This window comes from Chiloscyllium plagiosum, unplaced genomic scaffold (genome assembly GCF_037043375.1).
Source record: "Chiloscyllium plagiosum isolate Xiang-an unplaced genomic scaffold, Cpla_swu_hap1 HiC_scaffold_10, whole genome shotgun sequence".
Classification (NCBI taxonomy): domain Eukaryota; kingdom Metazoa; phylum Chordata; class Chondrichthyes; order Orectolobiformes; family Hemiscylliidae; genus Chiloscyllium; species Chiloscyllium plagiosum.
Genome location: NW_028270148.1, coordinates 100,218,519 through 100,233,879, shown reverse-complemented (window position 1 = coordinate 100,233,879; position 15,361 = coordinate 100,218,519). Strand labels below are relative to the sequence as shown.

General features: G+C 51.0%; 1 protein-coding gene across 15 annotated transcripts in view; it reads left to right on the top strand.

Annotated features, from left to right (window-relative positions):
* The window catches only part of syne1b (spectrin repeat containing, nuclear envelope 1b), a 629,476-nt gene that overhangs the window by 370,492 nt on the left and 243,623 nt on the right, over positions 1 to 15,361 (top strand). For all 15 annotated transcript variants that reach the window (XM_087991586.1, XM_087991587.1, XM_087991592.1 and 12 more), the window contains 3 exons: positions 8,241 to 8,363; positions 9,516 to 9,698; positions 11,597 to 11,740. In XM_087991586.1, coding sequence (XP_087847712.1) covers positions 8,241 to 8,363; positions 9,516 to 9,698; positions 11,597 to 11,740 — 450 coding nt within the window. The remainder of the gene's footprint in view (positions 1 to 8,240; positions 8,364 to 9,515; positions 9,699 to 11,596; positions 11,741 to 15,361) is intronic.

The following is a 15,361-nucleotide window of genomic DNA, read 5'->3' as shown; positions in this document are numbered from 1 at the left end:
AAACTTAAAGTGACCATCACCCTAAAATGAAATATTTTCCCCCTCAGAAGCGCATGGGACACCACAACACAAAAGAAGATTATGAATTCTGTGTGTGAGAAATATCAGAATTTATCTAAAAATTCTACCCAGCTATCATGTGATAGCTAGGTAGAATTAACAGCACAGAAGTAGGCCATTTGGCCCAGCTGAATGTGCTGGTGCCTTTGCCCCACGCATCACTGAACCCCCCACTGTGGGATTATCGCTGACCAGAAACTGAAGTGGACCAACTTTATTAACACAGTGTCTACAAGAGCGGGTCAGAGGCTAGAAATTTTGCAGCAAGTAACTCATCTCCTGACTCCCCAAAGCCAGTCCAGCATCTGTGAGGAGTGTGATGGAATTCTCCCCACTTGCCTGGATGAACTCCATCAAGAACTTCAACACCATCCAGGGCAAAGCAGTCCACTTGACCGACATGCCGTCCAACACTTCCAGCACTCCCTCGCACCAACACCGATGCATAATGACAGCAGTGTGTACCATTAACTGGGAAACACTGAGGAGTTTGACAGCACCTTCCAAATCCGTGACCCCCCTCACCTCAAACGGCAAGGGCAGTTGGCACTTGGAAAACCGCCATTCCCTTCTTGAAACTATTCACCATCCTAAGATGGCTTTGTGCGTGGGAAATCATCTCTCACAAACTTGATTGAATTTTTTGAGGAAGTAACAAAGAGGATTGATGAGGGCAGAGCGGTAGATGTGATCTATATGGACTGCACTGGAAATGTGTTGCTGGAAAAGCGCAGCAGGTCAGACAGCATCTAGGGAACAGGAGAATCGACGTTTCGGGCATTAGCCCTTCTTCAGGCTTTCGGGCTAATGCCCGAAACGTCGATTCTCCTGTTCCCTAGATGCTGCCTGACCTGCTGCGCTTTTCCAGCAACACATTTCCAGCTCTGATCTCCAGCATCTGCAGACCTCACTTTCTCCTATATGGACTGCAGTTAGGCGTTCGACAAGGTTCCCCATGGGAGACTGATTAGCAAGGTTATTTCATGGAATACAGGGAGAACGAGCCATTTGGATACAGAACTGGCTCAAAGATAGAAGACAGAGGGTGTTCAGACTGGAGGCCTGTGACCAGTGGAGTGCCACAAGGATCGGTGCTGGGTCCTCTACTTTTTGTCATTTACATAAATGATTTGGATGCGAGCATAAGAGGTACAGTTAGTAAGTTTGCAGATGACACCAAAATTGGAGGTGTAGTGGACAGCGAAGAAGATTACCTCAGATTACAACAGGGTCTTGACCAGATGGGCCAATGGGCTGAGAAGTAGCAGATGAGTTTAATTCAGATATATGCGAGGTGCTGCATTTTGGGAAAGCAAATCTTAGCAGGACTTACACACTTAATGGTAAGGTCCTAGGGAGTGTTGCTGAACAAAGAGACGTTGGAGTGCAGGTTCATAGCTCCTTGAAAGTGGAGTCACAGGTAGATAGGATAGTGAAGAAGGCGTTTGGTATGCTTTCATTTATTGGTCAGAATATTGAGTACAGGAGTTGGGATGTCATGTTGTGGCTGTACAGGGCATTGGTTAAACCACGGTTGGAATATTGCGTGCAATTCTGGTCTCCTTCCTATCGGAAAGATGTTGTGAAACTTGAAAGGATTCAGAAAAGATTTACAAAGATGTTGGAGGATTTGAGCTATAGGGAGAGATTGAACAGGCTGGGGCTGTTTTCTCTGGAGCATCGGAGGCTGAGGGGTGACCTTATAGAGGTTTACAAAATTAAGAGGGGCATGGATAGGGTAAATAGACAAAGTCTTTTCCCTGGGGTGGGGGAGTCCAGAACTAGAGGGCATAGGTTTCGGGTGAGAGGGGAAAGATATAAAAGAGACCTATGGGACAACTTTTTCACACAGAGGGTGGTACGTGTATGGAATGAGCTGCCAGAGGATGTGGTGGAGGCTGGTACAATTGCAAGATTTAAGAGGCATTTGGATGGGTATATGAATAGGAAGGGTTTGGAGGGATATGGGCCGGGTGCTGGCAGGTGGGACTAGATTGGGTTGGGATATCTGGTTGGCATGGACGGGTTGGATCCAAGGGTCGGTTTCCATGCTGTACATGTCTATGGCTCTATGACTCTAAATAAGAGATGTTTGCTATTTTGAAGGCAGAGTTAGAACCTGGTAACCCAGAACCTAGTTAGACGAGGTAACATAGAAAAGGAGAACATGAGTAGGCTCTTCAGTTCTTTGAGCCATTAACCCATTTGAAAGGTTATCAAGGGAGGCAAGAATAGCGAGTTAAGGTTACAATCATGTCAGCCACAGACTTATTAAATGGCGAAGCAGGCTCATGAGTCTACCCCAACTTTGTATGCTCGTAAAGATGACACTTGCCCTCTGCTTGGTTTTGGAGTGACCCATCGAGAGGCAGAGCGTAGAATCATTGTATCTCTGCAGTGTGGACGCAGGCCATTTGGCCCAGGTTGGTAGGCCCGGGGAGCTGCCGAAGGGGTCCTCTCTGACTTCAGTGATTCCTGACGACAGGAACGGGAGGGATGGGCAAGAGGATCAGGTGAGCAAGTCCCTGCTGATGGTGGCAGTGGGGGCTAAAATGCTACAGTTGTATGGTGGGAACAGGAAAAAGGCAACCAAGGATTTCAGTACTGAAACAGGCTGCGATCCATTTAGAGTCACAAAGATGTCCAGCATGGTCCAACCCATCCATGCTGACCAGATATCCCAACCCAATCTAGTCCCATTTGCCAGCACCCGGCCCAAATCCCTCTAAGCCCTTCCTATTCATTTACCCATCCAGATGCCTTTTAAATGCTGTAATTGTACCAGTCTCCACCACTTCCTCTGGCAACTCATTCCATACATGTACCACCCTCTGTGTGAAAACATTGCCCCTTAAGTCCCTTTTAAATCTTTCCCCTCTCACCCTAAACCTATGCCCTCTAGTTCTGGACTCCTCTACCCCAGAGAAAAGACTTGTCGATTTATCCTATCCAAACCCCTCGTGATTTTATAAATATCTATAAGGTCACCCTTCAGCCTCCGACGCAACCGGTTAAAACAGCCCCAGTCTATTCAGCTTTCCCCTGTAGCTCAAATCCTCCAACCCTGGCAACATCCTTGTAAATCTTTTCTGAACCCTTTCAAGTTTCACAACATCCTTCTGACAGAAAGGAGACCAGAATTGCACACAATATTCCAACAGTGGCCTAACCAGTGTCCTGTACAGCCGCAACATGACCTCCCAACTCCTGTACTCAATACTCTGACCAATAAAGGAAAGCATACCAAATACCTTCTTCACTATCCTATCTACCTGCGACTCCACTTTCAAGGAGCTATGAACCTGCACTCCAAGGTCTCTTTGTTCAGCAACACTCCGTAGGACCTTACCATTAAGTGTATAAGTCCTGCTCTGATTTGCTTTCCCAAAATGCAGCACCTCGCATTTATCTAAATTAGACTCCATCTGCCACATCTGGTCAAGATCCTGTTGTACTATGAGGTAACCCTCTTCACTGTCCACTACACCTCCAATTTTGGTGTCATCTGCAAACTTACTAACTACACCTCTTATGCTCGCATCCAAATCATTTATATAAATGGGCAGAGAAAGTGAGAGAGCGAAAAAGGAGGGTGAGACAGAAGGAGAATGAGAAAGTGTGCCTTGACACCTTTTAGTTGAATCATTAGTCTGGTGTTGCCAAGCTCTTATTGCTTGGGATGCGATAGAACCACAATTTGACTCTGACTTGAGAGAGTAATAAAGGCACTGCACTCATTATCCATGTGCTTACTGAGCCAGTTAATTGCCAATTCAACAACAATAACAACATACATTTAAATAACCATTTAATGTAATAAAATGTCCCACAGGACCTCTCCTGAGTATTATCAAAAATCTCAAGACAACAAATAAAAATCAGGATAGCCAGGAGATGGCTTTATAAAGAGGTAGCGAGGGGTGAGGTTGAGGGAGAGGTTGAGGGAGAGGTAGTGAGGGGAGAGGTTCATAAAGAGATATTAGGAGAGATTTAGGGAGAGGTAGTGGGGAGAGGTTGAGGGAGAGGTAGCAAGGGGAGAGGTTGAGGGAGAGGTAGTGAGGGGAGAGATTTAGGGAGAGGTAGTGGGGGAGAGGTTGAGGGAGAGGTAGTGAGGGGAGAGATTTAGGGAGAAGTAGTGAGGGAGAAGTAGTAAGGGGAGAGGTTTAGGGAGAGGTAGTGAGGGGAGAGATTTAGGGAGAAGTAGTGAGGGAGAAGTAGTAAGGGGAGAGGTTTAGGGAGAGGTAGTGAAGGGAGAGGTTTATAAAGAGGTAGTGAGGGGAGAGGTCGAGGGAGAGGTAGTGAGGGGAGAGATTTAGGGAGAGGTAGTGAGGGGAGAGGTCGAGGGAGAGGTAGTGAGGGGAGAGGTCGAGGGAGAGGTAGTGAGGGGAGAGATTGAGGGAGAGGTAGTGAGGGGAGGTTTAGGGAGAGGTAGTGAGGGGAGAGGTCGAGGGAGAGGTAGTGAGGGGAGAGATTGAGGGAGAGGTAGTGAGGGGAGAGGTTTATGGAGAGGTAGTGAGGGGAGAGGTTTAGGGAGAGGTAGTGAGGGGAGAGATTGAGGGAGAGGTAGTGAGGGGAGAGGTTGAGGGAGAGGTAGTGAGGGGAGAGATTGAGGGAGAGGTAGTGAGGGGAGAGGTCGAGGGAGAGGTAGTGAGGGGAGAGATTGAGGGAGAGGTAGTGAGGGGAGGTTTAGGGAGAGGTAGTGAGGGGAGAGGTCGAGGGAGAGGTAGTGAGGGGAGAGATTGAGGGAGAGGTAGTGAGGGGAGGTTTAGGGAGAGGTAGTGAGGGGAGAGGTCGAGGGAGAGGTAGTGAGGGGAGAGATTGAGGGAGAGGTGGTGAGGGGAGAGGTTTAGGGAGAGGTAGTGAGGGGAGAGGTTTAGGGAGAGGTAGTGAGGGGAGAGATTGAGGGAGAGGTAGTGAGGGGAGAGATTTAGGGAGAGGTAGTGAGGGGAGAGGTTTAGGGAGAGGTAGTGAGGGGAGAGGTCGAGGGAGAGGTAGTGAGGGGAGAGATTGAGGGAGAGGTAGTGAGGGGAGAGGTTGAGGGAGAGGTAGTGAGGGGAGAGATTGAGGGAGAGGTAGTGAGGGGAGAGATTGAGGGAGAGGTAGCCTGTGAGATGCAAAGTTCACATCCACCACATCTAGAGCTTTTCTTTTACAGTTGCCACTTCTCTCACACTCCCCAGGTAGACTTGCCTGTTGAAAGATTTGTTTGGGACTCCCCCTTCCATCTCATTCCACGTCTTGTTATGGAGTTGAGGCAAGAGATGCAGACATTCAGTACTTCCCTGATTGACTCAGACTGAATGGGCACGCTCTGTGTATCAAACTGAATTAACTTCATTGCCATGTGCACTCGAATGAGTGCAGTGAAACGTTTGCAATGTCATTGCTTGTGTTGTCATCTTAGGTACAAGATACTGAGGTACAGATACTTCAGTGCTTGGTAAAAAGTTGAAAGGATAATAACTAAATGTCCAACGTAAGAAGAAAAAGGAAATAAAAAAAGTATGAGATTAACTGTTCTGTCACCAGGGTCTGTGCCAGAACCAAGCCTCCACACCAGACCAGGCCAAGGAACCGGCCTATGCGACCCCCCTGCCCCAACTCCCCACACCCCCTCTGCTCCGGGACCCCCTCTCCCCACACCCTCCCCTCCGCTCTGGGACTCACCTCCCCACACCCCACTCTGGTCCGGGAACCCCCCCTCCCCAACCCCACCTGCCCACACACCCCCCTCCGCTCCGGGACTCCCCTCCCCACACTGCCTTCCGCTCCGGGACTCCTTCCCTACACTCCCCTCCTCTCCGGGCCTCCCCTCCCCACACCCCCCTCCGCTCCAGGACCCCCATCCCTACACACCCCTCTGCTCCGGGCCTCCCCTTCCCACACACCCCTCTCCACTCCGGGACTCCCCTCCCCACACCCCCCTCCACTCCAGGACCCCCATCCCTACACACCCCTCCGCTCCGGGCCTCCCCTTCCCACACAACCCCCTCATCTCCACTCCCCCTCCCCTCGCTCCAGGACCCCACTCCCCACACCCCTCTCCGCTTCGGGACCCCCTCCCCGCACCTGCCTCGGCTGCAGGACCCCCCTCCCCACACCCCCCTCCGCTCCGGGGCCCCCTCCCCGGACACCCCTGTGCTCCGGGACACCCCTCTCCACATCCCCCTCCACTCCGGGACCCCCCTCCCACACTCCCCCTCCCCTCCGGGACCCCCCTCACCACACCCGCCTCTGCTCTGAGACCCCCCTTCCCCACACCCCCTCTGCTCCGGGACCCTAGTCCCAACATCCCCTTTTGCTCCGGGACTCCCCTCCCCAAACCACCTCCGCTCCGGGACTCCCCTCCCCACACCCCCCCTCTGCTCCGGGACACCCCTCCCAACATCCCCTTCTGCTCCGGGACTCCCCTCCCCAAACCCCTTCTGCTCCAGGACCCCCATCCCCACACACCCCTCCGCTCCGGGACCACCCTCTCCACACCCCCCCTCCGCTCCGGGACCCCCCACCCCACCCTTCTCTCTGCTCCAGGACTCCCCTTCCCAGAACCCCCGCCCTCCCCGCCCCTCTCCACACCCTCTTCTGCTCCGGGACTCCCCTCCCCACACCCCCTCTGCTCCGGGACCCCCCTCCCAACATCCCCTTCTGCTCCGGGACTCCCCTCCCCAAACCCCTTCTGCTCCAGGAACCCCATCCCCACACACCCGCTCCGCTCCGGGACCCCCCACCCCACCCTTCCCTCTGCTCCAGGACTCCCCTTCCCAGACCCCCCCCCCCCGCCCCTCTCCACACCCTCTTCTGCTCCGGGACTCCCCTCCCCACACCCCCCTCCACTCCGGGACCCCCCTCCCGCCACACCCCCTCCCTCCCCACACACCCTCAACAGCTCCGGGGCCCTCTCCCCAGACACCCCTCTGCTCCTGTACCCCCCTCCCCACATCCCCCTCCGCTCCGGGACTCCCCTCCCCACACCCCCCCCCTCCGCTCCGGGACTCCCCTCGACACACCCCCCTCTTCTCCACTCCCCCTCCCCTCGCTCCGGGACCACCTCCCCGCATCCCCCCTCGGCTGCAGGACCCCCCTCCCCACACCCCCCTCCACTCCAGGACCCTCATCCCCACACACCCCTCTGCTCCGGGACACCCCCTCCCCATACCCTCCTCTGCTCTGGGACTCCCCTCCCCACAGCCTCCTCCCTTCCCCTCCCCACATCCCCCTCTGCTCTGGGACTCCCCTCCCCACACCCCCCTCTGCTCCAGGATTCCCCTCCCCACACCCTCCTCCGCTCCGGGACTCCCCTCCCCACATCCCCCTCTGCTCCTGGACCCCCCTCTGCTCCTGGATTCCCCTCCTCACATCCCCCTCTGCTCCGGGACTCCCCTCCCCACATCCCCCTCTGCTCCAGGACTCCCCTCCCCACACACCCCTCCGCTCCGGGACTCTCCTCCCCACATCCCCCTCTGCTCCAGGACTCCCCTCCCACATCCCCCTCTGCTCCAGGACTCCCCTCCCCACATCCCCTTCTGCTCTAGGACTCCCCTCCCCACACACTCCTCCGCTCCAGGACTCCCCTCCCCACATCCCCCTCTGCTCTAGGACTCCCCTCCCCACACCCCCCTCTGCTCCAGGACTCCCCTCCCCACATCCCCCTCCGCTCCGGGACTCCCCTCCCGGCAGAACCGATGCCAAGTCACTGAAGTAACAGGTGAACAAGACTTGCTGCAAGTTCGGATATGGACAGCAGATTTCTGGAGGAGCTGTATTTTATGCAGGGCGTAAGGGGTATGGTTGCCCAGGAGACCATTGGTGTGATTAGAGTCCATGGTGCCAAAAACCTGAGAGATTCAGCAGCCAAGAAACTGAAGGCTGCTGTTCCAGAGTCACAGTCAGCAGAAACCCCCCAAGAGATGCCCCAGATGTAAGTATGCTCAGAGGATTCTCATGACTCTAAAACCAAGATGCGTTGGTAATGATCTGAGGTCAGTTTTTCCCAATTTGGATGTAACTCTTGTTCTTTTTTAAATATAAGTGTTCCATCCAAAACAGTACTGGGAAAGACTTTGGTGTGAACGCGTCACTGCGGACTGGGAAGGAATGACCAGGTGAAGCAGGGAAATCTCTACAGTGCCAACATTCATCGACCTGCCGTGTGTGTGTGTGTGTGTGTATCTCTCTGACAGGATATGGAGCAGTTTGAGACTGAGGTGAAGAGCCTGCAGGTGATGGTCAAGCAAGCCCAAGTCACTTTGACCTCCCCTGAGCTTGCACGCCTGTGCCTAAAGGAGCAACTCTTTCAAAGACAGGTACCAGCTGATATGTTGAGTCATATTATACCAAACAAGGCTAATGAGCCCCAATGTCCTGAGGTCAGCTCCTTGAAATGCTATTCAGGTGGTCGCACTGCTCAGTTCTGTCCTGAAAGATTGTTTGTCCAAATGGGTTCTGAAAACGAATCCACTTGCACCACCTTGAGACAGTGCATTCCAGACTATCATAATCACAGAATCCCTACAGTGTGGAAACAGGCCCTGCAGCCCAACAAGTTCACAATGACCCTCCAAAGAGTATCCCACCCAAACCAATTCCCCATTACTCTACATTTACCCCTGACTAATGCACCCCTAACCTACACATCTCTGAATAGTATGGGGTCCTGATGAAGGGCTTTTGCCCGAAACGTCGATTTTCCTAACCTCGGATGCTGCTTGACCTCCTGTGCTTTTCCAGCACCACTCTAATCTAGGCTTTGGTTTCCAGCATCTGCAGTCCTCACTTTTGCCTTCCAATTTAGTATGGCCAATCCACCTGACCAGCACATCTTTGCCATGTGGGAGGAAACCCACGCAGACATGGGGAGAATGTGCAAACCCCACACATAATTTACTGTCTTAAAACATAGCTCATCTCCCCTGCTGGGTTTTTATCAGCTATCAGTGTTCCCTGGTAATTATTCCTTGTCTGCTCTATCCAAATCTCGTACACTTCAACAAAACCTTTCCTTAGCCTCCTCTGGAGGATATCCTTCATCTTTTCCAAACTGCAGTACCCTATCGATGGTCCCATTCAGAGAAAGCCTGTCAAAGTCCCTGGAAAGGAGCTGGATCCCCATGACCTTTTGACTTGACAGTGAGCATGTGACCGTCCAAGGTGAGGCATGCACGTTTCCATGCGCGCCCATCACTCACGATAGCCTTTGACCCTGCAGCTTGACGGGCACCCTCTCAACATTGGGAGGGGGCCATTTAGGAAGCTCTATCTGATGGGCTTTTAAAGTACCCCGTTCAAGGGGGCTGGGAATCCCATCAGGATGTGGGCTTCACCCGAAATTCTCACCTCGCCCTGCCCAAGCACTGCCGCTCTGAAGAATTAGGGAGGGAGCTCGGCCTTTAATTGCTACTGTGCAGATGGCAGGGCAATTTTCCTGACTGATCTCTGCGCGATTTCTGTCTCGCTAGAGGTTGCTGGCCGACATGGAGAGCTTCAAGCACAAGGTGCAAGTGGTGCACCGATATCAGGCTGCCCTGCGCATTCCCGAAGAAATTGTCACCAATCTGCCCATCTGCCTGACAGCACTGAGGCTCCAGGAGCAGGCAAGTCGGCTACAGCACACTGCCATTCAGCAGTGTAACATCCTGCAGGTAAGCTGTACCCATGACACCCTCCCAGCACTGGCTGGAGTATGCACTGCCACATTGGGAATCCTTCAGAGCGCCAAGTCATCGCTGCCCATCCACTGGAATCAACGGAAATTAATTAGATTTTGTCAAAGCTTTCCTTCTTGGACTTATTCACAAAAATCCCATTCTGAGCGGAAAAACATTGTACGATATAAAAGACACACACAGGTACTTTTGTAAATCGTTCTGATGAGTGCAAGATGGTAAGCTTGGACAAAAAGTGCTTTTATCGGTAGTTTTCAAGTTTTATGCTATCAAGTGAGTTATGGAGGTTTATAAAATCACGATAAGGTGAGTTGCAAAGTTCCTTTCCCGGGGGTATGGGAGTTCCCAATGAGAGGGCATAGGTTGAACATGAGAGGACCCAAGGGACAATCTTTTCACACACAGAGTGGTTCCTATGTGGAATGAACTGCCGGAGGAAGTGGTAGATGCAACTACAGTCACAACATTTAAAAGACATTTGGTCAGGGACGTAAAAAGGCAAGTTTTAGAGGGATATGGGCAGGCAAGTGGGACTGGTTTAGTTTTGGAAAGCTGGTCAGCACAGATGAGTTGGACCGAAGGGTCTGTTTCCATGCTGAATTACTCTATGACGTCATTTGAAATCTGTGACTGCTACCCTCAACACTGACGCACGGTGACTGTGATGCAGCAAGTCACTTTGGTTTCTCCCAGCACCTCCCAAACAATGACATTGGAAAGGGGAGGGGCAGTAAGGACAGGGGATTACCGTCATTACTAAGCTCCCCTCCACACCATCCTGCCCTGAAAAATCCATCAGCATCCCTTCATTGTGACCAGGTCAAAATCCTGGTCCTTCCTACTTAACAGCACCGCGGGGGCACCTTCAGTCCACAAAGACGATGGTGTTAGGGTAACATCACTGGAGTAATAATCCAGAGGCCCAGTCGATGTCGGTTCTAATCCCACTGTGGCAGCTGATGGAATTTGAATTCAGTTCATCAATGGGGAACCTAAAGCTAGTCTCAGTGATAGGGACCATGAAATGACCTTCCATTATAGTAAAAAACCCATCTAGTTTGCAAATGCCCTATAGGGAAGGAAATCTGCCGTCCTTACCTGGTCTGGCCTACATGTGACTCCAGACCCTAGGCAATGTGGGTAACTCTCTGTTCAATGGCCTGGCAAGTCACTCCATTCAGAGGCAATAAGGGGAAGGCAATAAATGATGCACACGTGCCATATTTTTATAAAAATCGCGGTCTGCGGTAATTCAAACAGAAGGCACAGTATAAGTTTCTGAAGGGTGATGTATGGGGTCTCTCTCTCGGGGTCTGATGACTCTGTACAAGAAAATCCATATGGCAGTGAGTGGTGGCTGCTTGCTTTTGGTGCACAGTTACCTCTGGATTCCATCAGGGGAGCCAGTGGCCTAATGGTGTTAGCACTGAACTGTTAATCTAGAGACCCAAGGAATATTCTGGGGACCAGGGTTTGAATCCTGCCATGGCAAGAGGTGGAATTTGAATTCAATAAAAACGCGGAATTAAGGGTCTAATGATGACCATGAATCCATTGTTGATTGTTGGGAAAAACCCATCTGGTTCACGAATGACCTTTAGGGAAGGACACTGCCATCCTTACCAGGTCTGCTTACACGTGGTCTGACTCCAGACCCACAGCAATGTGGTTGACTATTAACTGCCCTCTGGGCAATTAGGGGTGGGTAATAAATGCAGGCCCAGCCAGTGACACCCTCATCCTGTGAATGAATTTAAAAAAAAACTTATTTTGCTTTCACCAGTTTCTTTACAGCTTTGGAATGGTCGGCGGAAGGCATTTAATAAATTGGTGAAATAAGGAGAGTTTATTCTAGGGTCCTTGTGGTCTTGCAGGAAGCCGTGATCCAGTATGAACAGTGCGAACAGGAAATGCGGCATCTCCAGCAGCTGATTGATCGAGCCCATCGCGAGATCCAGGAGAAACCTGTATCTACCAGTAACATCCAGCAGCTGCAGGCCCAGATCTCCCGACACGAGGTAAAGGCAGGGCGGGCTCAATTACTACCTTTGGTGAAAGTCAGCAAGGGACAACTCAACAAGCCTTGTGTGGCCTCTCTCCAAATGAAGAAAGATCTGGCATCCATCGAGCACCTTTCACAATCTAGGGCCAATTAAAGAATCCCTAAAGTGTTGAAACAGGCCATTCAGCCCAACAAGTTCACACCAACTCTCCAAAGAACATCCCACCCAGACCCACCCCCATAGCTAATGCACCTAACCTTCACATCCCTGGACAATATGGGTAATTTAGCATGGCCAATCCACCTGACCTGCACATCTTTGGACTGTGGGAGGAAACCGGAGCACCCGGAGGAAACCCACGCAGACACGGGGAGAACGTGCAAACTCTACACAGATAGTCACCCGAGGCAGGAATCGAACCCGGGTCCCTGGCGCTGTGAGGCAGCAGTGCTAACCACTGAGCCACCTTGCCGCCCTAACTTTGAGTTGTCATTTAGGAGGTACAAGATTCCACAAAAATATCGAGATAATTTACAGACCATTCATTTCTTCTTTGGGTGATGGTTGACCAAGTCGCTAGGGGGAGCTTCCTTGATCTTCTTCAAAGCTAGTACCATCTGAGATCTTTCCCCTTCCCCCCCGAGAGGGCGTTTGGGATCCCTGTATAGCATTTCATTCACCTGTATGGGCACCTCCAACAGTGCAGCACTCCCCCAGTGCTGGGAACGTCAAGCTGAAATTTGGGTGAAGGGGACCTCATACGTGCCCCTATGACTCAGAGGCAGGAGAGCTACTCCCTGATATGTTATAGGAGTATGAGAGTCATGTGTGGGATCAAGAACTGACTGAGCTCTCATCTCAATTAAATGGGACTCCTGAGATGCTTCCGTCTTTGTGGAGACTTGTTTCATGCTGGGAGTCTCTCAACATTTGGAAGCTCATACTGAACTCAGGTACATTTTGCATATCAGAGCAGCCACTGACTCCCATAGGTCCCTCAATGATATCTCACCGCATCCTGTTTATGTCACACAGTCATCATTGCACTGTTTCCGTTTCTCCATCTCTGTTCTATCTATTCTGAGGATGCCACATTGCATACCCTCTCACAGAGTTGATTAAGACTCTTTTGTATCTTCTCCCCTGTCCACTGTACCATCAATGTTGGTGTCATTTGCAAACGCATGAACTTCCTATATTCTCACCCAAATTGTTTATACAAATGCCAAACAACAGTGGGCCCAGTACTGAGCAATCTGGAACAGCCGGTCACAGGCCTCCTGTCTGAAAATCAACCCTCTAGCACCAGCCTCTGTCTCCTACCATCAAACCAATTTTGTTAAAAACCATAAGGATTGTGGTTCTGGAAATCAGAAACAAAAACAGTAATTGCAGGAAAAGCTCAGCAGGTCTGTGCTGAGAAATCAGAGTTAACGTTTCGGGTCCCTTCTTACAAAACTCAGAAGCTAATTTTGTACCCAATTGTCTCGCTCTCCCAGAATCCCATGTGATCTAACCTTACTCACCAGTCTGCCATGTGGAACATTGTCTAAGGCCTTGCTAAAGTCCATATAGACAACTGTTACCGCTCTGCCCTCATCTCTCCTCTTGGTCACAACCTCAAGAAACACAATGAAGTTTGCGAGACATGGTTTCCCACGCACAAAGTCATATTCTCTCCACTTTTCATAACACTTAAAAACTTCCATATGAAGCAATGATTTACTTGCACTTTTTTTTTCAGTTTAATATCCTTTAGAAGTGTCTTCCTTCCTTTTCCTTTAACTGAAGACTCATCAGAAGAACAGCTGAAACGCCAACTCTTCCTCAGACAGTGCCTGATCCTTCCAGCAACTTCTGTTTTTATTTCCGATTCCATAGCATTTTCCACCGGAGACCACAACCAAAAGACGTAGGAGCAGAAATTAGGCCATTCAGCCCATTGAGTCTGCTCTGCCATCCAATCATGGCTGATAGGTTTCACAGAATCATAGAATCCCTACAGTGCGGAAACAGGCCATTTGGCCCAACATGTCCACACCGCCCCTCCAAAGAGGCACCCACCCAGAGACCCATTCCCCTACCCTATTACTCTACATTTACCCCATTCTCCCGTAACCCTTGATACTCAAGAACCTATCAATCTCAGTCATAGAGTCATAGAGATGTTCAGCACGGAAACAGACTCTTTGGTCCATTTCGTCCATGCCGACCAGATATCCCAACCCAATCTAGTCCCATTTGCCAGCAGTTGGCCCATATCCCTCTAAACCTATTCTATTTAGATACCCATTTAAATGCCTTTTAAGTGTTGTAATTGTACCAGCCTCCACCACTTCCTCTGGCAGCTCATTTCATACACGTACCACCCACTGAGTGAAAAAGTTGCCGCTTAGGTCTCTTTTATATCTTTCCCCTGTCACCCTAAACCTATGCCCTCTAGTTCTGGACTCCCCCACCCCAAGGAAAAGACTTTGTCTATTTATCCTATCCATGCCCCTCATGATTTTAATAAACCTCTATTAGGTCTGACACTCCAGTGAAAACAGCCCAAGCCTGTTCAGCCTCTCCCTGTAGCTCAAACCCTCCACAACATCTTTGTAAATCTTTTTCTGAACCCTTTCAAGTTTCACAACATCTTTCCAATTGGAAGGAGACCAGAATTGCACACAATATTCCTACAGTGACCTTACCAATGTCCTGTACAGCCTCGGTCTTAAATACATTTTATTTTTATTCTAAATATTTGTTGGAGACTATTCCCCCCCCCCTTCCCCAAAAAAAAAACAACAAAAGCCTTTTCTCTCATTTTAATTGAACGTATCTCCATCCCTCCTTTTCTCTCATTTTAATTGAACGTATCTCCATCCCTCCCCCAATGGCTTCCTTGAACACTGGCTGATGCTTTTCCAGCACCACACTCTTTGACTCTGATCCCCAGCATCTGCAGTCCTCGCTCCCTCCGCGGGTTGATGAGACTGTGTACACGGGCTGCTTTGCATTTCTGCGCTTAACGGTGTGAAACTGTGGGGAGGTGGGTGGGTCCGGCAGCTCTCAAGAGTTGGCTGGACCGGGAAAGCTTCCCCGAAAACCTGAGGAGCCCAAGGTCCCAGACCCAGACCCAGACGGGAGCAGGTACTGGCGGCGTGTTTTTCGTGATCAGGAGAAGCCCCGGCGGTTTGCACCGGGGTCGACCTCTTTATTTTGAGTTGTTTTTGTTGCAGCCGAGTCCTGCACTGAGCGGGTCCCGGCTCCGGGTTAGTCCTGAACCCCCCCCCAAGCGGGTGGAGGGAAGGGTCTCAGCCCCATTCCCGGGGTTCACTCACTCCCTGAACCCCAACTCTCCCTACCCGGGGGCTACCTGGAGAGAGCAGACTTCCTTTTGTGCATACACAGTATCCCATTTCATTATTTCACCTCCGCGGCGAATATACACCCCCCCCCCCCCAAAAAATAAAACTTCTCAAAAAAAAATCCCACACTGGGTCAATTTCTCCACCGAGGTTCTGAATGGGATTTTATTTTTATAACCGAGATAAAATGAGCATCGAGAATTTAGCATCCACCGAGTTGTCAGACAGTGACTGGCTGCAGGAACCGGTCTGCTCTCATCACCTTCTGACCCACTGCTGCCCT